The sequence below is a fragment of the Amaranthus tricolor genome, chromosome 7 (assembly GCF_026212465.1).
Source record: "Amaranthus tricolor cultivar Red isolate AtriRed21 chromosome 7, ASM2621246v1, whole genome shotgun sequence".
Lineage (NCBI taxonomy): Eukaryota > Viridiplantae > Streptophyta > Magnoliopsida > Caryophyllales > Amaranthaceae > Amaranthus > Amaranthus tricolor.
In genome coordinates, this window is record NC_080053.1 from 4,417,995 (window position 1) to 4,444,736 (window position 26,742).

A 26,742-nucleotide genomic window follows, 5' to 3' on the forward strand; every position below is an offset into this window, starting at 1 on the left:
TTTTGTATGAAAAAGTTATCCTTTATTTTTTTTTTTTGAAAAAAATAAAACTTTCCATTGCACCATACAAAAGACAAGTACAAACACAAATGAGAGGAAGACTTTAGCCTTGTATTTGCATCAGTATGAAGAAGAGATCTATTTTCTAAAAAGGGTTACCTCAGGTCACTCTTCATGTGCAAGGGAAGGAGGCACGTTATAGAACGGAGAAAATCAACCTATACAAGAAGTACTAGGAAAATAAAAGTCTACACTACAGATGGCAATGGGTCGCATATGGAGCGGGTCCAGGTGGATCTGGATCCATATCCGTTTTCAAGAGTAGGATCCATATTCGAATCCGGATCCGCGGATCCAGTTTTGCAAGACCCATATCCGGATCCGTGGAAACTGCGGATCCAATACCGGATCCGGGTCCAAAATGGGTTTGACTTAGTTTTGCTTTTTTGGTATTTTTGGATCGTGTTGAGATTACCATAACGCTATATTCATTGACTAATGATAATAATATATATAATTTCACAATCGATCACCTAAAAAAACATTATACAACTTAAAATGATTGTGTGTATCATTTGTGAGGAAGAGTGGGGAACTGGGATTAAGGATTAGGAGTAGTGACTAGTACAGGGACTTAGTGAGTCACTGATAATGTAATATACTTGTATGTCACATTCAAATTATAATTAAAATACAAACTACAGTAGTAGTGTAGTACTGTTGTACAGTAAGTATATTTAATATATATAAATTAAAAAATGGGTCCTCCAGATCCACGGGTCTGGGTCCGGGCTCGGGCATTTTTCTGAGATTCGGATCCGGACTCGAACTCGTCAAATTTAAACGGATCTGGATTCGAAGGTTTTTTAAGGATCCAAATCCGTGAAAACGGATACGGATCCACGCATCCGGATCGGGTTCAATATCCATTACCGTCCCTAGTCTACACCATTCATCAGAGTGACATGGGTATAGAGCAATAAATCTTCCGCTTACATCTTGTCGAATTCTTTTCATCACAACAGCAGTAGTACTCATGCTAAAACTCCAAATAACATTATTTCGAGCTCTCTAAATGTGATGGCATAGATTACAAAGACTAGGAAAGATCACTTTCTTTTTCATACCTGAAGCATTTCATTTCTTTCGAGCCAGCCTTTCTAGATTGGAGTTGAGCAAGGGAACACCTAACCAGTCAGACAAGGCAGCTAAACATGTTGAACTGAATACACATTTGAAAAATAGGTGTTCTAGAGTTTGAGCTACAGATAAACACATGGGGCAGCTATCATCATCAATAAGCACAAAATTCATGAGCCTTGTCATGGTAATATTTATTCTTTTATTAATTTATTTAATAATTAACGTTATATTACTTAAATACCCCTTGACCTTTCGGGTTGACTTTGACTTTCGGTCAACGGGCCTTCTTCTGGGTTTTCCATCTCCCTTGAATGGCCCGTGAATTAGTAACCTCTCAATGCCTTAAACTACCTTCCTGTAAAGCAACTTCCCATTCTTCCACAATGCATGGATCTCCTTACTTCAAGATTGATAACTGCCCACTACTCCCATGTTAGTCCACTTCTCCTCAAAGATAACTTCCCCTTGATTGAATGGTAATCCTTCCTCCATGAGAATTGACTGCCCATGTCTTCCATGATCTTCAACTCCCACTCTCTAATGTAACTTCCCTTCCTCACCATTATATATAGGGGCTACCATCAAGAGGGGGAGGGGCATCTGAAATAATTCTCTCAAGTATCCTTACTCATACCTTACCTCCTTAGCCTACCAAGAATTCCACTAACATCCACCACCGCATCTCCTTGCATTCAGTTTCCAATCACTTTCTTCTTATTCTCATATCCACGTTCTAACTTGAGCGTCGGAGAGGGGTTTTCCGGGAGATCACCCCCCGGACAAGGCTAACGTGTTGTTTTGCAGGAATTCAAGTCACTTCCTCCCACGAGTTGCTCCTCTTGATCACACTTCTACCTATCTCCAGGTATTTTAAGTGTCTTTTACACTTCCTCGTTTCTTTACCGAAACAGTTTGGCGCCGTCTGTGGGGAAGGGCCTGGATGACGTGCCCTCGGAACAGGAGGCTCTCCGTCTTCTCGAGGAGAGGAAGCAAGTCCACATCCCCGATGAATCTAAGAGGGTGATTCCTCCGCAGACGAGGGGGGTGACTAAAAAGAGTGGGAAGAAGAAGAGGAAAAGAGATTCTTCATCCCACCAGGGGAGCTCGGCCAAAAGGGCCTCTGTGGGCACGATCCATACAGCCGTGCCTCTCCAGATGAGGTCGGCTGAAGAGGAAGCGTCGCCCCCCTTGGATGCTCCACTGCCAGTCCCGAGCAAGGGGAAGGAGAAGGTGGGGGAGTCTTCCGCGGCTCCCTCACCGGAGTTCGCTGAGGTTTATCGTCGTCGGGAAGTTTCCCCTTTCCGACACGAGACGCCCTTTCCAGAGCTGGGGCACAAGGGCCTGATTGTTCGCTTTAACAGGGCGACGTCCAACCTAGTCAGCAAGGTGGACGTCGACCTACTGGAGTCCTTGCCCCCCCCGTGATAGGGTGCGTCAGGCACAAGCTTCGGCGGCAGAGGTAATGACTTTACGCTTAGTGATGATTACTTCGTGTTTCCAGATTTCTTTAATAGCCGTTCCTTTGCAGGCGTTCATACGGTTGGCTTTTGAGCTCGACACCAACCGTCAGAGTGCCGCGGACCAGGAGACCGTGGCCGCCCTTACCTCCCGCTGCGAAGAGCTGAACGATGAATTATCAAAGTTGCGGGAGGACCTGCCGAGCTTAAAGGAGAAACTGGCCAAGTGTTCTGAGCTGAAAGAACGCTTGGTCAGGACCGAACAATGGCGGGAAAGGGCAAGGAAGCAGCTGGACCAGACCGTCGAAAACTTAGATGCTGCTTCCAACAGGTCTGCGACCCTTGGCCATGAAGTCGGCTTGCTGATGGATACCCACGCCAAGCTCGTTCATCAGAACCAGCAACTTATGCAGCAAGTGTCGGCTGATTCTGCCCACTTCAAGATGATTCTATCCGCGGCCAAGGTGTATAAACTGTGCCTAACGAGGAAGGCCCGGATAGCTCGAGACTGGCTACTTTCGGATGAGCCGGAAGCGTCGAAGTTTCTTGGAGATCTGACGGCGGAGATGATGAACGCCGGTTCCTTGATTAGCGACGAAAAGTATCGCTTGGCCGCCGCAGAGTTGGGCATGGATTTTACTTCCCTTCAGCAAACTGCTAATCAGAAGGGGGGTGAAGCCTTGTCCAACCTTGCTTCCGTCTTGGACGGTGAGTCGGCGGTACTGGTCGACGCTGTCTGGGATGCGGAGGAAAAAAGGGCCTGGTCCGAAAGGATGAATGCTGAGGCTGAGAAGGAGGCTTTATGCCTCGACTTAGATCAGTTAGCTCTTTCTTCTCCTCCGGCGTCAGAGGTCCCGGAAAACTTGACGCTCTCCAGCCTGGAGAGTTTGTGCCTTGATTTATCCAATCTTATCATCGATGAAGGTAGAAACCTCCAGGGCTTATCCCGAGAGCTGTCCGAGATTGGGGTGGAGCCGTTCAATGTAGAAGATTATGTAAGCTTCACCCCCAGTCTTGAAGAGGGGAGGGTCGAGTCTCCTCTGTCGTCGGGTCAAGATATGGACGCCTTTTTGGAAGATGTATAGTCTTGTAATTTTGTAATTTGATTTTTGCAAACATTCAACTCTGTATTTTGAATATTCTGATGTATATATTTTTGAATCATGGAAAGTTTATTCATAGTATCCATGCTTGTTTGTTAAGCCGTGGCTTCTATCGTCTTGAGCCCGCGGAATATTTGCTGAATCGTTTCAGCAGAGGGCACGATTTGCCGATGTCACGTGCGGGCGACATCAAGGAGATTTATACTTAGAATATTTTCAGTCCTTAGACCCCCTTCTGGGGGTCCGACTTTTCGATGTCCTGGTTGGGGGACATCTTAGTGGAAAACTTAGAATATTTTTGAACTCAGGGACCCCAAACTGGGGGTCCGACTTATCAATGTCCCGGTTGGAAAACATCTTTGTGAAAACTTAGAATATTTTTGAGCTGGGACCCCAAACGGGGGGTCCGACTTATCGATGTCCCGGTTGGGAAACATCTTTGTGAAAACTTAGAATATTTTTGAATTGGGACCCCAAACGGGGGGTTCGACTTATCGATGTCCCGGTTGGGAAACACCTTTGTGAAAAACTTAGAATATTTTTGAACTATGGGACCCCAAACTGGGGGTCCGACTTATCAATGTCCCGAACAGACGGTGGATATATATTTCAAATGATTTTCGGTCTTGGAACCCTATTCTAAGGGTCCGATTTGTCGACATCACAAGTTCGTTAGTGACTTATTATAATTTGATAATGGGACCCCTCTCGAGGGGTCCGTCTTATGAATATTACTGATTTGATAAGAATTGCAAAAGAATTTTACCAAATATTTGCGAATATAAGAGCCGGATAATCTGAAAATGAAACTTCTATTTATAAATGACTGATAAGAATACAAGTGATGATGAGAGAAGTAATTTCGAATGACAACGCAACTATGTTGCGGGATGAAGGTAGTCGCGGATTGATGCTGATAATTTTGTCACTGATGAACCTGCTTACACTGATATTAGTAACTGATTGCCCCTTGCAAATTTTATTAAATGAAGAATTTCTTTAAGTGGTCTCCATTCCATGAACGGGGTAGTTTTCTCCCTTTCATGTCTTCTAGTTCGAACGTTCCTGGTTTGATGATGCGGGTGACTTTGAAAGGTCCATCCCAGTTGACCTTAACTTTCCTTTTTCAACAATCTTCCCAGTAGCTTCGACTTTTCGGAGGACGAGATCATTGACTTGGATACGTCTTGTTTTCACATGGCGGTTGAAGCTACAAATCATCTTCTGCTTTTGGGCCACCGATCTCAGTAGTGCATTTCCTCTGGTCTCTGGAAGTAGGTCTAAGTTTGCTCTTTTTCCTTCTTCGTTCTCGTCGTATGAGTAGTAGGTGACCATTGTAGAGGGTACTCCTATTTCCACTGGAAATACGGCTTCGGACCCGTACACTAAAGAGAACGGTGTGTGCCCCGTGGCCTCTTTTATGGTGGTTCGACTGGCCCATAAGATTCCGGGTAGTTCTTCATCCCAATTACCCTTGACCCCTTCTATCTTCTTTTTGATACCATTTAGTATCTCCTTGTTGGCGGACTCGACTTGACCGTTAGTTTGCGGTCTGGACACAGAACTAAATCTGATTTGGATGTAGAATTTGTCGCAATACTCGATGGTGTTCTTGCTGACAAATTGCCTTCCATTATCCGTAATGATCACCCTCGGTATGCCGTATCTTGTGATGATGTTCCGCCATAAAAATTGACAGACTTGCTTGTCTGTGATCGAACTAAGAGCCTCTGCTTCTACGTACTTAGTGAAGTAATCAATAGCCACAATGATGAACTTGCGCTGCCCCTTTGCTGGTGGAAAAGGGCCAAGGAGATCCATACCCCACTTGTCGAATGGCAGGACGGCTTGCAAGACGGTCAAGTAATTAGAGGGTTTCCTCCCTATCTTTGAGTGATACTGACATTCAGGACACCGTAGGATCAACTCTTCCGCGTCTTTCCGGAGTGAAGGCCAATAATAACCACTTCTAAGGACTTTGCTAATGACCGTTCGCACTCCCTGGTGTATTCCGCATCCGCCTTCGTGTATTTCGCGTAGGATATAGTTTCCTTCTTCAGGAGCAACACATTTCAGGAGGGGATGTGTGTATGACTTTTTATAAAGCGTTCCTTCATGAAGTTCGAACCATTTGGCCTTCTTCTGGAGCATTTTGGCCTGATTCTCGTCCTGGGGGAGCGTTTGATCTTGCAAGTACTTAACGTATGGCTCCATCCATGTTTCAGATCTGTCGATGGTGTTGATCATGAAGTTGATGCTGGGGTTGGGGAGCACTTCCCAAATTATATCACGAGCCGCGGAAGTATCTGCAGAGCTGGCAAGTTTTGCTAGGGAATCGGCTTGGGCATTTTGGGATCGTGGAATGTGCTCCAACGTGAACTTATCAAACTTTGGAACAAAGTCCTTCACTTGCTGCAGATACATTTTCATGCTATCATCTTTAGCCTCGAATTCCCCGTTTACTTGCCCCACTATTAATTGGGAGTCCGAGAATGCGGCCAATTCTTTAGCCCCTGCCTCACAGCAGATTTTCAGCCCCATCAGTAATGCTTCATACTCGGCCTCATTGTTGGATGCCGCGAACTCAAATCTGACCGCCCTTTCCATGCGGACCCCGGCGGAAGACACAATGAGGAGCCCGGCCCCATTCGCCGATTGTGTTGAAGACCCGTCTACATACAATTTCCATTCTCGATTAAGTTCAGCAGGAGGGGAGGAAGTGCTTTCAGCAATAAAGTCAGCCAAGGCCTGTGCTTTAATTGCCGTTCGAGGCTCGTACTCGATGCCGAAATCTGCTAGCTGGTTTGCCCAATCTGTGACACGGCTCGACTTGTTTTTCCCCTCAAGAATCTTTTTTAAAGGTTGATCAGTCCGGACAATGATCGGGTTGGACTGAAAGTATGGCTTCAATTTCCTGCTGGCCATCACTATTGCAAATATGACCTTTTCCACTTCGCAGTAATTCCCTTCTGAGCCGCGGAATGCATGACTCACATAGTATATTGGGAGCTGCTTCTTTTCCCTTTCCGCCACAAGCACTCCGGATAACGAGTATTCGGAGACAGAGACATATAAGACTAGCTTTTCCCCGTTGATAGGCGAAACTAGTTTTGGCAAGGCCGATAGGTGCTCCTTAAGCTGGCGGAAAGACTCTTCTGCTTCCGCGGTCCATTCGAATTTCTGTTGCTTTATCGTTTTGAAGAAAGGCAAGCATTTGTCCGCTGACTTTGAAAGGAATCTTCCTAGTGCAGCTATACACCCCGTGAGCTTTTGTACTTCTTTTACGGAGGTGGGGGATCTCATGTTTTGAATGGCCTGAATCTTATCTGGATTTGCCTCGATGCCCCGCTCGTCTACCAAGAAGCCGAGACATTTTCCCCCGGTGACCCCGAACACTCACTTGTCCGGATTGAGCTTCATCTGGTGTTTACGAAGGGTATTGAACGTTTCACGCAAATCCGCAGCGTGTTGAGTTGCGTGCTTGCTTTTTGTTATCATGTCATCCACGTATACCTCTAAATTCCGTCCAATCTGAGATTGGAAAACTTTGTTTACCATCCTTTGATAGGTGGCTCCAGCATTTTTTAACCCGAAGGGCATGACTTTGTAGCAGTAGACACCCATGCTAGTAATGAAGGCCGTGTGTGTTTGGTCCTCCGGCGCCAATCGAATCTGGTGATATCCGGCATTGGCATCCATGAAACTTAGTAGCGCATGGCCTGCTGTGGAGTCCACCAGGCGATCTATTTTTGGAAGTGGATAGTCGTCCTTGGGGCAAGCCTTATTCAAATCCGTGAAATCGACACACATGTTAACAAGAAACATAAAGTAATAGGCGAAACTCGTAAAGGACAGAGACTAAATTCATAAAACGAATTCAATGTCCTAGGCTAACATTCAAGAATAATTTGAAGAAATTCAAGAACAAATCGAAGAAATTTAAGAACAGTTTGAAGATTAACTTGAAGAAATTTGAAGATCTGGGAAAAAGTTTGAATACCCTTGAAGAAAGTTGGAGATTTGTCAGAAACTTGATGAAGATCTGTCAGATATCTTGAAGATCTTCAAGAATTTGTCAGAAGTTTGAAGGAGGGATGAAGATTGTCAGAGCGTCTCTCTCTACTTTCTCTTTCCAGCGATGTAAAAATTTGAAGGAAGTAATGACTGTTCCAACCACCCTATTTATAACAGCAATAAATGCCTTTGGGACTTGAGTACAATAAATGGAAAGAATCCCATACGAGAGCCGGGAAAAAGATAAGTCGGACTCCCCATGAGAGGAAGTATTGAAAAATTGAAAAATTGAAAAATCTTGAGTACAATAAACGCGTTCCGTAAGGTCTACAAGTCGGACCCTCAATAGAAGGGAAATATTGAAAAATCTTTAAAGTATCAGTTCTTAACTATAGCCGGGAGATCGATAAGTCGGACCCCCAAAGAGAGGGAGAGTGGAAATTTGTTCTAAGTCTTTCAACATTTGAGTACGTCCCAAGAATGAATTATTTCAAGTATGAAAAGTTACATGTTCAGCTGTCCGACTTATGGATACGGCGAACGCCATGCCGCATTACTTTTGCTCTAAACCGTCGTATGTATGAGGTGAAATATTTCAGAGTCCGTATGATTGATAAGTCGGACTCCTTGGAACACTCATGTTGTAAAAACTAAGTATGGCATAATCTGCCTTTATCCGTATGATCGAAGACGCGGACCTAAATGCCCCGCGTCGTAGGGAAGTTGTGGATATGTTTTGTGGTCTGGTATTGATAATATTCCGAAAGGTCGATGAGTCGGACCCTGAGTTGCACTCCAGAACGAATGCGAATTATTCCGTGTTAGGGTGTCCGCATGGTCGACAAGTCGGACCCCCAAATGGTCCCAGTTAAGGTAAAAATTCTAAGTACAGGAAAAATGCTTCCGTACCTTTAGTGTCATCCGTGACATGGAATTACGAAATCTTTCCACGTCTTTTGAGATAGAAGGGGGGCATGTTAGAACGAGGAAATTCAAAACGACAAGTTTTAAAAATTCCCCGCCTCATCGATAAGTCGGACCCCCCTAAGTACCTCAGTAGAGAATAAAAATCAAAGTATATGTTCAAGCCGTGTCATGTGGCTCATTTAGCTAGGGGGTCAGTTCAACTATGCCGCGGTATCATGTTTCCTTCCTACTCTCCGGCTCGAAGCCCTGATAAAAAGAAGACACCCAGGTTCTTGGAGATCCGTGAGGTCGATAAGTCGGACCCCCCCTTGGGGGCTGCCTTACTCAAAAATATTCTAAGTACTGAGACTTCCGCGACATCAGTGGGGCACATATCGGGATCCGACTCCCACATCTACGCTTCTGCCGATAAATAAAAAGGACAACCAAAGATATTTCGCGGCATGCTGGAAGCCGCGACTTTGACGGTGTTAATCATTTTTCTTTACTTTGAAGCATCTCTTGCGGTTATTTTGAAAAGCCGATAACTTCTCCATTATAACTCGGAATTTGACATGTGAACTGTCGATTCGAAGCTTACGAGCCAAATTTTCCTAATCCGTCCGAAGATCTGCCAGATTGTGGCCATATTACTCCTTATGAGCTTTTGAGTATTCTCTACGATCATGTTTCTTCATCAAACCAAGTCCGACGGACGCGTATTTTTCCGCATAAAGGAAGATGTTTCTGATCGCTGGGGCTATTCCTCACATCCTCCTTCATGCGTGGGGCTAAATGTCATGGTAATATTTATTCTTTTATTAATTTATTTAATAATTAACGTTATATTACTTAAATACCCCTTGACCTTTTGGGTTGACTTTGACTTTCGGTCAACGGGCCTTCTTCTGGGTTTTCCATCTCCCTTGAATGACCCGTGAATTAGTAACCTCTCAATGCCTTAAACTACCTTCCCGTAAAGCAACTTCCCATTCTTCCACAATGCATGGATCTCCTTACTTCAAGATTGATAACTGCCCACTACTCCCATGTTAGTCCACTTCTCCTCAAAGATAACTTCCCCTTGATTGAATGGTAATCCTTCCTCCATGAGAATTGACTGCCCATGTCTTCCATGATCTTCAACTCCCACTCTCTGATGTAACTTTCCTTCCTCACCATTATATATAGGGGCTACCATCAAGAGGGGGAGGGGCATCTGAAAATAATTCTCTCAAGTATCCTTACTCATACCTTACCTCCTTAGCCTACCAAGAATTCCACTAACATCCACCACCGCATCTCCTTGCATTCAGTTTCCAATCACTTTCTTCTTATTCTCATATCCACGTTCTAACTTGAGCGTCGGAGGGGTTTTCCGGGAGATCACCCCCCGGACAAGGCTAACGTGTTGTTTTGCAGGAATTCAAGTCACTTCCTCCCACGAGTTGCTCCTCTTGATCACACTTCTACCTATCTCCAGGTATTTTAAGTGTCTTTTACACTTCCTCGTTTCTTTACCGAAACAAGCCTGTAACGGGTCTTAAGCTTGTTTTGAAATGCAAGCAAACGAACTAAACATTATTTGTTATGGAAAAGTTATCCTTTATTACATGCTCCAAACTAACTAACTGGAAAAAAAATTTGAAAAAATGGTCACGTGATATTAATATGTTATGCATTTTAAATTAATATATAATTCTACATCAACTTTGGTATTGGGAATATAAAGAGTATAAAAGACTTTAACTTAAGTGGATTTTAGCATATTCAATCATCCCTAGACAACAACAACAACAACCAACAAATTCCTCAAGAAACTAATCTATATGCATATTATGATTCATACCAAGCTTTAGAAAAGAAACTACTGACCAATCATATTCATGAAAGCAATAAAATTAAATAAACAAACATAAACAATAATATTCAACATAATTAAAAGATTAGAAAAGCACTAAACTTCGAATTACCTAAAGATACTAATTAAAATTAAGGGGAAACTAAAGTGTACTTAGGAACAATTACCAAAAGCTTACTAATCAAAAACTAAAAATTCCTAGAAACTAATTTATGGAAAATGCATAAGTTTGTGTTTGAGAACAAGTATTTCAATTTAAATTATGGACTTCAATTATGAAATCATAAATGAAGAATTATGAAAGCATAAAAGACTATCCAAACCTTGTCATTCTGAAATTTTGAACTTTCACCACTTTAAAAATAATGGTGGAATTTGATCCAAATTCAAATTTGAAAATTTTGATTATCCAAATAATAAATTTGAGCCAAATTTCAAATTTTTCAAATAAAATTATTGTTCCCAAACATGGCATAAGATTCTTAAAGCACTAAATTAAAGACTACAGTTTTTTCGTTTAAAGCCTAAATTAAGAAAAACCTAAAATAAAATCTAAAAATTCTAAAACTAAAACTAAAACTTAAACTTAAACTAATCTAAAACCCAAACTAATGTAATGAAAGTGAAATAAATATCATGCTGCCTAGCATCGGTCGAAGCTGGGAAGAAGTTTCGGCCAAAGCTTTTTGCGGTTTATATGCAATTCGGTCGAGATGTTAGTATATCGGTCGAAGCTTCGAATTGCAAGCAGTCAGAATCTTTTAAAAACTGCAATATCGGTCGAAGCTTAATGATCAGTTCGGTCGAAGCTTAATGATCAGTCCAGCACCTGTGTTTACAATCGAACCTCGACCGAGACCATGCTAAATGCCCCTATATGACTTGAAAACTCATTAAATGACCTCTTCATATCCATGAAATGTCTTCGTGAGCTACATAATGGTGTCCAAACACGCAATGATATTTGTATCAATGAAGCTCGATAGACTTGGTCGAGAATCGAAATGGTTATAAACGTGCTTATATACACTCGAATATATATCAATCATTATGACATGAAAAGGCGTAAAACGGCAAGTAAACTCAATATTGCAAATCTCGACCACTTTAAACATCAAAACACTAACTAAAGCTCTCGATAGACTGCAAAGAAGAAACAAAAAATGTAAAATACTACACTTATCAACGATTTTCAACAACATTGAAAGAAAGAGGAAGCCAAATAAACTAAAATTAAATTAAATTACTAAAGATTTTTACTTAATTAAAAAAATATAACAAAATATACTTCTACATGATAATGAGCTTTATTTAGAAAAGAAAACGTACTGTAACTGTATGCTTATTTGGTGTTTAAAGATATCTCAAGAAGGTCTTAGAATACGTCAAGTAGAGGTTCACAATATGTTAAGTAGGTGTGTTTAGCATGATGAAGTAGTTAAGTAGGTGTTTTTAATCACCTGATTCTTGTAAACCTTTAAGACCTACTTGGTATACGTCAAAACACCTATTTGACATGCCTCAAAGGACTACTTGGCATACCTCAAATACCTACTTTACATACCCAAACTCACATTAACTAATATACCTCAAACACCTACTTCACAACCTATAATATATGCTTGGTGTACCCCAAATACATACCTATTATATCTCAAATCCATAACTAATATACCTCCACCTTGCTACTAGGTATACCTTAAATACATAATTGGTATATCTTGAATATCTACTTGGTATACTTACACATATATACTATTTGAAAACCCAAATTCTTACTTGGTATACCTTAAATATGCTTGGTATATCTCTAATCCCTACTTGATATAGCCCAAACCCATACTTGACAACCCTAAATATCTACTAGTATAACTCAAATTCCTACTTAATATATCCAAAATACCTACTTTGTATACCCTAAATCTCCACCATAGTAATGTTTAAAAGATAATTAATTAGCATTTTTTAATAAATTAATATTATTGGTTAGGCCTCGTGAGAGCCATCTCTCAGATAGATGGTCTCTTAGAAGAGTTACTAAATAACGAAAGAAAGTTGGTAATACTAATACAATGAAATAATTGAAGTTAGTTTTTTTGAATTACAGGTTAAGCTGAGAAAAGATTGTAAACTATGTAAGAATTAAACCTAAAAAAGTGGTAGTTATTCTTCCACGGGACAAGAACTGATTCTATATAAAATAATTGAAGTTGAAATGAGCTAATTATGGATTAGGAAATTAAGACAACATGTCCTAATTGATTAGTACATTAAAAGCATGATAGAGTATGATAGCGTATACTCCCTCTGTATCTATTGTTACAATAAAAAAAATACGTTACGTTTACACTTTTAGTTTAAAGAATTCTTGACCTCGTATAGAAAGCATGATGGACTATGCTCCCTGTGTAACTAAGAGATAACCACTCTATTCTTTATAATAAGTCGTACCATTTTTCTAAATTTTTATCCACATATTTTAACGTTTTTTATATTATTTAAAAGTTCAAACGTTATTGGATTTATTCCTTGACATTAACTTTACGTTTTTTCCAGTCTGCATATGGATGAAGTGATTATGTTATGTGTGGTTACGGTGATATTGTGAAATCAATTTTGGGTTATTTATCATTTAATGGTACTTTCACACGCTATCCTTGAAAATCGAGTTTCAATACAACATCTTATTCTGATTAAATAATCTACCGTTTTTAGTTGCTCCAAAATTAAATTTTGCATTACTTACCATTTAATGGTATTTATATATATTTACGGGTAGTATATAAGAAAAAAATTGTCATGTAGAATTTTGTTTAACTCGCCTCACTGCATATTCTCACAATATGAAATATTTTTATAGTTATTAATTATGTATAATTTAACATATAGACGATCCAAAAAATACATTAGACAGCGCAATAAGTTGTCTTGAAACAACTAAAATGTAGAAGTATTTTATTTTATACACTTGTTGATACACTTATTCAATTCTTAGTATCTCTAGTTGTGCGTGATTTGAAATTACAAAAAACTTGATAATAGTAATTACACCGAGACAAATCAAACAAAATTTCAATTAACTTTTTTTTAACTTTTAGATTGAGAATAAATGAAACACAAAATAGTAATTAATGAATAACGTACAAAAAAACAAATAAATCAAATGATTTGATAGAATAGAGTACTTGATTAAATGTGAATAGGAGAGGAAAATATGGTATGTAAGGATTATAGAGAATTGTATAAGGCCTAGCCTATGTGCACACAAACTTACCCTTTGTTGGTGCGCAAACACTTATTTAAGGTGCAAGATCATTGGCCTTGACTTTATTTGACTATATGCATTTTTTTCCATACTTATAATACTCAAAAGGAAATAACATACATGCAAGTTAAAGAAATTCACTTTGTTAAGCATATATTCTTAAATGAAGGAAAACGTTTTGTTGATGTAGTCATCCCACTAACGTTTAAAACTCAGTTAGGAGCTTCACAAAAGTGCTTGCTATGTGTAAAACTAAAACCAAAACCTTTTAGTTTTTCTTGAAAAACAATATCAAATTGCTTTACCATAGAAGGAGTCAAGTAATTAGTCCAATCTCCTACCTCTCCTTTTCTAAACAAAGTTTTGTTATTAAAAAATCCATAAAAATTCCCACTCTTATTCACTTCCATTTCCTTCAAATTCTCTAGGCTACATAGTTTGATTATATCATCTATTACACCTCCTTTTTCTTCATCCTTCGTAAACGGGTTACCCACAAACTCTGCCAACTTTTTCACATGGGTTATCGGGTTGTTCTTCAAGTCTTCATAATGCAAAAACAACAACAACTCTGGATTTTGCATACTCTCCTTCCAATACCCAAGAACATGATCTTCATAAGGGCCATACGGAAATTTTCCTTCACAAAACCTACCAAAATCTTCCTCGATCATACTCACATTGCATTTACCATAAGAATTCTTAAAACCCATGATCAATTTTAACTGACGGTAAAATTGTTTTAACCCCATATTTAAACTTAACTGATGGTAAAACTTCTTTAACCCATTAGTCACGTTAAATTGACGGTAAAAATGCCATGACGAAACAAAAGTATCAAATGGATTTCTACAAATGTATATGATCCTACATTTTGATGTTTTTATTGAGTTTGGGAGGGATTTATATGGTATATGGGTTGCAAAAAGTCGAGGCGAGGGCATTTTAGTAAAATCGGGTTGTGTACCCTTAATTGTTTTGTACCCTTTGGCCTCTAATTGAATAATAAGTTCATGAGCATTTTGTGTACAAAGTGGATGTTGAGATAAATCATGAAACTTGTTCCTATTTGCGATCGCGAAGAGAAGGGATTTTAACCAAGTAGTGCCCGTTTTAGGCAAGCTAGCTAGAATTATATCGGTATCGTGAGCCTGAAAATGAGTTTGAAATGAGATTGTAGGTTCAAGAAGCGGACACCAAAACCCTTGGTAAAGATTTATGGGGAAAATTCCCATCCAAAACTCAATTGGAAGGGATTGTTGAAGTTGCTTCAATTCAGCTTTTGTTTGTGGAAAATTTAGCATTTTTGTTATTGTTGGTGGGAACTAAAGATTGAAATATTGGTTAGAGATAAAAAAAAAATGGTATATAGTATACTTATATAGAAAGAGTATGGCAAAAGAATATGCCTTGTACGTCACTACATATATAGAATACGCAATATAAATTGTAGATTACTTTGTTATGACTCATATGTCAGGTCCATGGGAGTTGGGACATCGCATCTCATGGAATACGGATAATGGAATAATGATAATGTTGTATACTCCATGTTATGGTAATGCACTAATGTGTTGAATGTTCTTTTGTATTTGTGATCCGCCTCATCTTCTCCAAGTTGACATTTTGTTTAGCGTACTAGTTACCTAAACAAAGAAATAGAGCAAAATATTTTTTCTTTAATGTTTATTTTGTATTAATATTAATATTGATTGGTTCACCTACAAGCGTTAAAGAGATTTAGTTAACCCTATGATCAAGCCTTGTGTCTTATCAAGACTATTATCATTGAAAATTATTTCTACAAGCGGAATAGATTGGGTAAAATGATCAAGTGTTGTTAAATGTGATTTCGATATCATATAATCATATAATTCAACAACCACTTTGTCACATGGCAGTTGGAGAATTAGAGTTGTAAGTGAATTAAATGTTGTCACGTGGCCTCTTTATAATTCATTTTTAAAAATTCTAAAACTTTTCTAGCAAATTAAATTAAAAATATCCCGCACAAAGTAGGGTCCGGGTGAGGGGTTTTTCTTTTTTCTAAAAGATGCGGACAAATCATGCCCGTTCCCCCAAGGAGGGAGAAAAGAGATATGCGCGCAGTCAAAAAACCCCCAAATGATACTTGCGCCTAGTAGGGGTCGAACTCCAAACCGTCTGCTCCACATGCAGATGCTCTATCCATTGAGCCACAAGCGCTTTTGGTTAATTATTAATCATATCATACAATACGGTAATTCAACAAATACCTTGCCAAATGCAGTTGGAGAATTAGATTTGTAAATGAATTACATGATGCCATGTGGCCTCTTTTTAATTCATTTCAAAAAATTCTAAAACTTTCCTAGCAAGCTAAATTACTCATGGTTAATTCTTAAGAACTATAATATTAAATACATTTTACAAGATACAAACGAATACACTTGGTACTTTATCATTTTCCAAATCAATGTATTCATATTCATTCTTCCTTTTAGCAAGTCTAACAAGATTAAATCATAATACAACGACCATTTTGCCACGTGTTGCCTCTAATAATTTGTCACATGTCAGTTTAATATTAATCCTTGATTATATTAGTACTCCCTCTGTTCTTTTAAGTTCTTCCACCTTACTATAACGGGTAGTTTCATAAGTTCTTCCACTTTAGAATACTTTCTATTTTTAAAAAGTTTTTATCCCACTTTTACCCCTTAAAACCCCTCCTTTTCTTTTTTTGTACCCGGATTAATCTTTCGGATTCTTTTATTGTCTTGGGCGTTGGGGTTTTCATTATTACCCCCTAGTAATTCCTACTCTTCCTCCTCCTTTTGAACTGTACTTTCTCTCTCCTCTTCAAAACCATTTTCATGGCTTCAATTGCCCTTTTCCCCCTGTTTGCTCTTCATTTTTAGCATTTTAACTGGATTAAAATATAGATTGGTTTATTCTCATCCTTTTGATGTTCGTTTTGTTTGTTTTGGCAAAGTTTCGAAATTGCATGCCCCCTGTTTTGGAATCCGCCATTACCTTCTTCTTGAACCTTTAAGTCTTTGCAATGGAAAACAACGAATCTAAGAGTGACTCTACAATTCCTTCATATCTTTATGATGGTCTATGCAATTATGGTGAGTTGTGTTCTTGTTCCCTCCATGGTTGTTCCCATTCTTACTCAAATGAAATTTTAAATTGGTCAAAAAAAGAGGTTGAGGCATATCACAAGTCTCTTGAAGATGATGCCACATCTTTGTCTCATGAATCTAAAAAATAACAAGGAACTCTTGATAAATTTGTTTTAAGAGGTGGAAATTTTCATTATAATGTGAATATAAATGAAACTATTCATAACGATATCGGTGAAAATGTTAATTTAGTTCATAATAAGAATGTCAATGAATTTTTAAATAATAATCTTAATGAAGATGATGAAGTCAATAATCCATGTAATTAATGTTATGCAAGATAACGAAAACACTAATTCACCATTGGATAGTTTTGATCCTAAAGATTGGGATAATTTATCTTGATTTTCCCTTGTATGTTATTAATAGGCATTTTTCATATTCCTATTTTGCTCGAAAATTGAGTAATGGAGAGATTAGAGATCGAAAATGGTTAATTTGTTCCAAAAGTGTTGATAAAATGTTTTGTTTTTGTTGTAAGTTGTTTAAATCTACTAATAACCAAAATTTGCTAGCTAGAGGTTTTACGTGATTGGCAACATATTAGCAAAAGACTCAAAAAATATGAAATTAGTGCAGAGCATATCACTATTATGAATACATGGAATGAACTAAGGGAAACATTGGAAAAAAGTTAAACAATTGATAAAACTTTACAAGAGATTATGAAAGAAAAAATGCATATGAAACGGGTTTTTTTCTGAATATTTTGTATAGTAAAATGTCTTGCTTCACATAACTTGGCATTTAGAGGATGCAATGACATACTCTACCAAAGATAGCAATGGAAACTGTGTGGATTTGATTGAAATGATGGTCGTTGAGTTTTGTGTTGTGATGCAAGATCATATTAGACGCATTCCAGATTATGAGATTCATCATTATTGTCTTGGGCTGAAAATTCAAAATGAGTTTATTTCACTCTTGGCTAATTAAAAGTAATATCATTAAGATCATTAAGGAGGCTAAGTATTTTTTTTATCATTCTTGATTGTACTCCAGACATTAGTCATCAGGAACAAAAGACTTTAATTGTGGGTTGTGTGAACATGTTAAATTTAAGATTGAGGAGTACTTTTTGAAATTTTTGAATGCCGATAATATGTCTGATTTAGGAGTTTTAATGTATTGCAAGATGTATTGAAATCTCATGATCTCAAAGTGAATGATATAAGAGATATATTCATAGCAAACACCTTTTGTGATTTTTTAAGACAATATGTAATATTTTCTTAACACATTTATATACTACATTTTCTATTCTTTCATAATTTTAAGACAAGTTTTGTATGATCTTAATGAGGGAAAGATTGGAAAAAGTCTAACAATTGATAAACTTTCTTTTGTATGTTCGTACCAAACACTTTTTGTAATTTATTTAAGACAATATGTAATATTTTGTAAGCACATTTATATACTACATTTGCTATATTTTTTTTCTTAAGTTTATATTTCACAAAAATTTAAACGCCACGGTCTCATATTGAAACTATTAATTTCAAGTAAACCATCAACAGATCAATTAAATTTAAAAATTTCAATTTTCCTATAAGTAATCAATTTTAATGTTAAACTGATCAATTTCTATCTAAATATGGTTCTATTTTCACAATTTCAGAACAAAGTTAATAAAATGGTATTATTCTATCAATCTATGGATTAATTTCAAACAATAAATAAATGGTCAATAACATATCAATATTAGCATTAAAATATAGCACAATACAAGTATTCTTATTCAATGCAACATGAAGGTTCTAATGGAACATAAGAGTACTTGTACTCTATAATCATCGATTAATAATAGTGAAACTGCACTTCCTTCAAAAAGTTCTATTCAGAATGGACTTGAAAATAAAGTTGTAGGTATAGTGTTTGGTCACTCTTGATGTGAAGGCGGAGAAAGTGTCGATTTCGTGTTATGTTTGTCAAATGATTCGATGAATATCTGGGAAATGATCAAGAGTTATTCATGGCTACTTTGTTATTAGAAATTTCAATTTTGATTTAAAAATGATCAATTCAGACCTTTAAGTGACCAATAAAAAAAATTTAAAACTTAAATGTATCAATTATGACCTTAAATATATCAAGTAATGAGCGCATATTGACAAAAACTATATTTGAGCCGATTGGAGTATATGTCTCATAGTGAGACTGCAGCTCCGATTGTTTATCATCTAGAAATATTATAGAACTCCCAATTTTTTAATCAGCGTAGGGCCCACACAATATCAGAAATAACAACATATTTCTCGATTTCAAGAGGTTGGATAATTTGTCAATTGTCAATAATTCGAGAACTTGGCTATATAATTGACTTCAAATTTGATTGTACTGCTTCAATCAGATTTATGAAATAATCTTTTTTTAGTAATTAATCATGCTTTTATAAGAAAACAGGTATCAAAAAAACAGTTTGACGAATTAAGTTCAATCCATATAGGGATGGATATATTTTTTTTAATTGACAAATACATAACATAATCTTGTTAAATATTGGTTGAATATTTAGTGTATATTAAATCCTGAGAATTATCACCAAGTACAACAAATGGTAGTGGGACAAAGTGTACTAAAAATACAAGGTTCAAAGGGGTCAAAGGGAAGAACAAAGACAAATTGGAAAACCGAGTCAGCAGGAAAAGTCGACTCTGCTTTCTAGATAAAGAGCCTAAAGCCGACTCGGCTTTAGGTACTGTGAAAACGGTGATGTATTAAAGTTCGAACAATGTGTTTTAAACTCCAATATTGCCAAGATCGAATGTATGAAGTTTAGTGACAAACAAATTACGCTATCAATGATATCGATGTTTGTAGGAGAACGTAAAGCAATAAAACGACACAAAGATTTAACGAGGTTCACCCAACTTAGGCTACGTCCTCCGGTGTGTAGTATCTCTTATATTATCAAAGGAGTTCAAAGAACTATCAAATATGAAAAATTACAATAGAGAAGAGATATAGGCTAGTGTTTGGCTTGGGGTGTATTTTGTGGATGTTTACAATGTGAATGAGAGCTCTCTATTTATAGGAGAGGTCACACTAAGTAACATTAAGTATATTAAAACTATGAATAAATGATAATGAAACATTCCCAAGAACTTGAAGAGTCAAAAACAGCATCCTATGAGCATCAGAGACATCGCTCGACCAAAGCAAAGGCTCGGTCGGTTGAGCAGCCTGGTCGAGCGGACTACAGGAAGTTTCTGGTTGCATTTTGTCTGCTTGATCGACCCATTCTGAAGCTCGTTCGGTCGAGCGAGCTGGTCGAGCGGCACTTCAGAGGGCTTCTGACAGTTGCTCGACTTGCATAGTAGAGCATCTTAAACCTTTGAACTTCTTCATTAAGTCCTATAACTCCCATGAATAACTCATACTTCATTACCTCATTTAATCCATTCTTTAATCATCATAAACCACAATCATCAAGACTTATCTTAATACACCCATTCATGACATACTTATGGGATTCCATCCCAAGAGTCACCACATGAATGCACACACGAAATGTGCACTCAAGTCACACCATTCATAACATACTGGATTGAACATTTTGTCCAGCAGGAAAAGCCGAGTCGGCTTTCCTATGGGTGGAACAAAAGCCGAGTCGGCTTTCCTATGGGTGGAACAAAAGCCGACTTGGCTTTTTGTTCTGACAGGCTAAATGTGCCTTTTTGTATTCTTTGATCAATAAGCATCAGATTCTATTCTTGTTAGACTTTGATTCTGAAGTTACAAGTGATTTAATAGTGTGGAATAATGTTCATGAATATCATCGTTATAATGTTATTGATTGATGATCATTATACTTGATCATCAATTGGTGATTAAATATCCATGACCCTTTGGCATACTTAAACTAGTATAAATAGGTGCTTGGGGAAGGATGTCACATACACCTAATTTCTGAATTCTCATATCATTGCTTTCTCTCTTACTTGTGTTCTTTCAAATGGAGTTATAAACTTCTTGATAGAATATCCAAAGTTTATAATTCACCAAACACATTGTCATTAAGTGACATACCCTAAGTACTAAGGGTGTGTTGTGTTGTTTGTATCATGTTGTTAATTTTTAAGTCTCAACCCAAGTACCTTTGTGGGGGAAATATCACAAAAGGAAAGTGATTACATGCCTACAACAAGTATCAAGTTTTCGGGTAACGATTATCGTTATAAAATTCATCTTCAAGTTTGTTCTTAGTGTATTTTGTGTAAGTTTTATTTTAGTTATCACCAAAGGGAAAATACAAATTCTCAAATTGTAATTTGTATTTTGTATTATTATTTCTTAATAAATATTAGATATTGAAATTTAGAATAGTGCATTGACATGTGTGAAATTAAGATGACTTATTAAAAAGGGACACCGTAGGGGCAGCTCTGAATTTTTTGGGTTCGAAGCGAAAAATAAATTATGGGTTAATAAAAACAAAATTTATAATATCAAAAAATATTACACATTAATAATGAGCTCGATGATATTCGCTTTTTGTTTGATAATCGTGCATTTATAATTCAATAATGAGTAAACAAGATAACAATTATCATTAATGGCACTTCGGCATGGTGTTAAATGCACAATTTAATTACAGAGGGTCTCAAGTTCGATGTATATAAATGCAAAATTTATCTACTTTTTTCATAGTCCCTGGGTACAGATCCTTCTTGCCTTTGCCTAGGGTCGGCCGGTGGGAGTATATATAGCTCTGAAAATGAGTTAGGTATATGATCTAGAACCAATATTAATGAATAATGACAAAGAATTTTAAAATCATTTATAATGCATGGAAATTATTTTGAAAGGGAAACTTCATGGATGTTTAAAAGATTTATATGAGAAGATGAAAGTAGAGCCGTAGGATTTTTCTACACAATTTTCTGGTAGGTCTGAAGATGATGTATTAAGACCAAAGTTTGCATAATTTTCATGGAATTTTATTGACTTGTCAGTTGACGAAAAGTAAATTGTTATGTAGCGAAACAAAGAATTTGAATACACAATCCCGACGCTCTTTTTATTTTATCGCCACCTTCTAATAAAATTACGATTTTACCTCTGGACTTAAAATTTCTTACATGTATTCTAACCTCATTAAATAATACTTTTTATCACACTTGAAAAAAATTAGAAAAGCTAAGGAATTCAATCAGCAAACAAATAATCGAGGTAATTTTTATTCGAATCGTATTATGTTAAATTAAAAAAAAAGTGATTCGCACGAAACCCGCGACTCGGCCGCGGCTCAGTCACACGTTTTGTGCGACTGAGCCGCGGCCGTGTCGCGGGTTTCGTGCCACTCACCCATTTTTTTTATTATTTTTTTTTGAAACAATATACTTATTATTATTATTATTATTATTATTATTATTATTATTATTATTATTATTATTATTATTATTATTGTTATTGTTGTTGATGTTATTATTATTATTGTTTTTAATTTATTATTGTGATTATTATTATTATTATTATTATTATTATTATTATTATTATTATTATTATTATTATTATTATTATTATTATTATTATTATTGTGATTATTATTATTATTATTATTATTATTATTATTATTATTATTATTATTATTATTATTATTATTATTATTATTATTATTATTGTGATTATTATTATTATTATTATTGTTGTTGTTGTTGTTGTTGTTGTTGTTAATAAAATTAATTACAATAATAATAATAATAATAATAATAATAATAATAATTAATATTTTGTTAAATTATATTTGATGATAATGATTAGTTAAATATTGTTGTTGTTAAATTATATTTGTTGATAATGAGTAGTTTAATATGTTAATTAATTATTGTCTTTTGTTCATGTGGTTAATTTAACATAACATTTGATTATTTTTATTTATTATTAATAGTTAATTAAATTATCAAAATTGTAGTAAATGGCTGGTAGTCAAAGGAAAGGGAATGGTTTTTAGACACTTGTTGAGCGGGAATAGTTCTAAGCCTACCCTACTCAGAGGGGATCCTCATGAGAGGGGAGTAATGGGTTCTGCTAGGAGGGCTAGGCAGGAAGAGGCTACCAGACACAGTAAGGCCTAACGGTCGAGTACGCTGCACCAAGTGCGCACTCGGTTTGATGACCAGGCTAGCGTCCAGAGTAGTTGGGGAGGTTTCTAGTGGTGATGATGATGATGATGATGATGATGTTGAGTACCAAGGCGTTGTTGGTCGCCCAGTGGATTGGACTGTTGTCCGCGGGGTCGACTGTAAATTCACATGTGTCGTCCATAGTTCTGCAGGCGCATCTGAGCATGCCGGACACAGTCACGTTGATGATGAGCCGCCAAGGGGAGCAGGCGCTCACAGTCCGCTGGAACGGACTGGTTGGTCACATCGCCCCAGCCCAGAGGGTCCACAATTACGCTCCTGATACCTAGCTATAGTGGGCACATAGCTAAAGTTATTTTTGACGGCTCTGAGCATAAGCCTCCGAATCTGGAGTGTTGTAGTAGAAAAAAGTCATTGGAGGCGATCAACGGACTGCGGGATATGTCTGATGCGCTTTATGATGTTCTACCTGCCACTCCCCTCGGCCGGCTACCCTACCTGATGCACCAGCACATTGACTGTGCTTTGATATCGGCCTTCGTGGAGAGCTGGCAACCGGATACGAACACCTTCCACATGCCATGGGGGGAGATAACGATTATGTTGCACGACGTGCAACGCATATTGGGCATAGGTATTGAAGCTTCACTACTGGCTGAACCTGCTGAAGGGGAGTGGAAGGGCGCTATTGCTAATCTGTTTGGAGAGTCCATGTCCGAGCTACGACGGAAATGGATATTCACTAGCGGTGGCATCAAGGTTGCTAAAGTTATGAAGTTGTGCCATCGGTCCCATGCTAAGGAGACCCAGTCGACAGCCTATTACATGGCTATTGTCGACTCTACACTACTAGCGGATAAGACCAAAACCGGCATGCGACCTCACCCGATACTAATCATCAACGTCGATCAGGATGAGATCGCCTGGGGTGTGGTGACGCTGGCCTACATGTATTGGCAACTGGGAATGGCCACTTTTGTTTGTTTGTTTTGTATGTTGTATCTATCAACACAACATACGGCCACGTACGTATCATTTGGATTGAGGTAGGATTTGCATCTAATAATCTGCTCAAATCCCCTTCACTATCCAAGTTTTTCCAAATCACGTAATTATGCTCTGTGACCATATAAAGACAGTGTTGAAGGGGAGTCCTACCCTCTATCTCTTCTCTTCTAATTGACTGTCTAATATTGTATATTTGATTCATACTAGTAAAAATCCAGAAAAATTTTCTCTAATTGAAGTCATGATAAAGACAGGTTGTATCTTAGTTGCACTAAGTTGTCGTATGTGCTGTTGAATATCTACATTCAACCTATTTGCCCTTCCATGACCATCTCTGTACACTAAAAATCGGTGGTTATGTCTACCATTGTCCCCAGGACACACCCTCACCGTCCAAGGTCTTTCTCCTGGTTTACGATTACTTGCTACAATCATAAATTTACACCGACATGTTCTACTTTTAAAACCAGGTCGTGCAGCATTATCTAGGTTATGCAAATCACCCCTAATATTAACATAACGATGACATCTTAAATACAAATCAACTCTAGAACGTCCTTATTTTTGTTTATAAGAAGCACGTGTAAATTGAAAACCAATTGTTATTACTATCTCATCGGCCCAACTATGTAATTCATCTACGGAATAAATTCTCTATCCGTAACAAATCTACCAGAGTAATCTACATTGTCTCCTAAGTTTTCAAAGTCCTGCAAATTTAAAATATGAAATAAACCATACATTAGGTTATTAAAAAATCATACATACAAACATTAATAATAAAAATATTCAATAATAAATAAAAATTATAATTTACTTTAATAATTAATATTAAAATAATAATAATAATACAAATTAATATTAAATAAAAAATATAATTTACTTTAATAATTAATATTAAAATAATAACAATACAAAATATAAAATAAAATAATTGTAATAATAATAATAAAACAAATTAATATTAAATAATAAGAAAATAATAATAATAATAATAATAATAATAATAATAATAATAATAATAATATAATTATAAATTATTTAAATTAATAATAAGAAAATAATAATAATATTAATAATATAAATTATAAATTATTTAATTAATAATAATAATAATAATAATAATAATAATAATAATAATAATAATAATAATAATAATAATAATAATACCGCCAAGGAGTTTCACCCCCCGCATGAGGGCAGGATATGTTAGGAGGGAAGACACCCGGCTCTCTACTCCTAGGATCCTCCTTAGGTCAGAAAAGTTCGGTCTTGTCCACATTAAGAAACAAACCACAAGAAGGCTCATCCTCCTTAATAATGTGTAAGGCCTTGGCAACCATAAGAGTGTTACCAACAATAGTGTCATCGTCAAAATACCAAGCCTGGAGATTCAGCTTACAAGACTGGTGAATTTTCAAGAACAAGGGGTGCAAAATAAGGGCAAAAAGCAAAGGACCTAAAGGGTCACCTTATTGAACGCCTTGGCAAAACCAGAAAATAGAATCACCATAATATAACCTTGCAGGTTGGGAGTAGCATAACTCTACCCAAAGAGTGAGGGAGGGGAATTGGATCCTAGTTTCAGAAAGCATGACACTCCTATCAACAAGATTAAAAACATTTTGGAAATCCACCAAAAGTATAGAGAGACCAACTATATCACCCTTAAATTCGACGAGCCTGTTGATAGAATGAAGGATAGCCTCAGCACCCCCTTGCGTGCCTACCCCAAACTGGAAATCTTGAAAAAAAGCATTCATTATTTTCCCAACAACTGAAGCGGCGACCTTGGACACAAGCCTACGCCACACCGTACCAACAGCAGTAGGACGAATACCGCCCCTTGGCTTAACCAAAGGGGAAGAGAGCGCTAGCTATAAAAGCTTCAACCACACTAGGGCACTTCCCATCAAGGAGCAAGTTGATTACCTTAGTGATAGAGCACAACAAGTTATTAGCAATAGCTATCGCAGCACCTCCAAGCATGTCCACAAGGTGTTGTGCTCTAAGCCCATCTCTGCCGCGTGAGGTACTTTAGGGAAGTTGTGAATCCTACCTAGCACCTCATCTTTGGTCACACAAAGGGCTCCCTCATAACCGGGAAAGAAGGTAGAACCGGAAGAGGCGCAGTAAGGTGCTTATACTCTAGAGCCTGGAGAGTTTTCGAGGAAAAAGGTTCCACACCAAATAAAGACAAAACCTTAATGGCAGCCATAAAGTTTCCATCCCCTAGCTTGCGTTTGCATTGAAAAAAATTGGAGTCTTCAAGGTTACTAACTTTCTTAGCATTAGCACATGAGAGAGGTACCTCAGTTAACCGGTCTAAAACCAAACAACACTTGTCGCTATGATCTCTCCATCTCGAAATAGCACTAGAAATACAATCAAATTGGCAACGCACCCTCATACCTGATCTACGTTCAGCTCTATTCTTGGGCAAAAAAGTGCCCAAAACACAACGAGGTAAAGAAGTTAAACCCAGGTCGAAATGTCATTCGAGCTAGCCAACACCGCATCAAGAGCCTGAAGGAAAACCCTAGCAAATCCCAAGCGTCGCTTTGGAGGAATAATTTTAACCGTCCCAAAGGATTTTGGAAAGACGCACCCGAGGAGATCAATATCAAAACCAGAGGAAAAGCATCCATTAACGGAATCCAACGGGGCCGCCCCGTCAGCCACACTGGGAACACCTTGGTACCCTCAGCATTTAATGCTAATTATAACCGTGA

General features: G+C 37.3%; 2 protein-coding genes across 2 annotated transcripts; both read right to left on the reverse strand.

The window, feature by feature from the left end:
* Positions 1–4,753: 4,753 nt before the first annotated feature.
* Positions 4,754–7,006, reverse strand: LOC130818402 (uncharacterized). The gene is made up of 2 exons (XM_057684569.1): positions 5,176–7,006; positions 4,754–4,971 (listed from the first exon to the last, which is right to left on the reverse strand). Exons 1-2 carry the CDS (start codon positions 7,004–7,006, stop codon positions 4,754–4,756), a joined length of 2,049 nt encoding a protein of 682 aa, XP_057540552.1.
* Positions 7,007–13,498: 6,492 nt separating this feature from the next.
* On the reverse strand, positions 13,499–15,085 carry LOC130818863 (cytosolic sulfotransferase 5-like). Its single transcript, XM_057685107.1, has one exon. The coding sequence runs from the start codon at positions 15,051–15,053 to the stop codon at positions 13,962–13,964; it is 1,092 nt and encodes a 363-aa protein (XP_057541090.1). The 5' UTR covers positions 15,054–15,085; the 3' UTR covers positions 13,499–13,961.
* Positions 15,086–26,742: the final 11,657 nt, after the last annotated feature.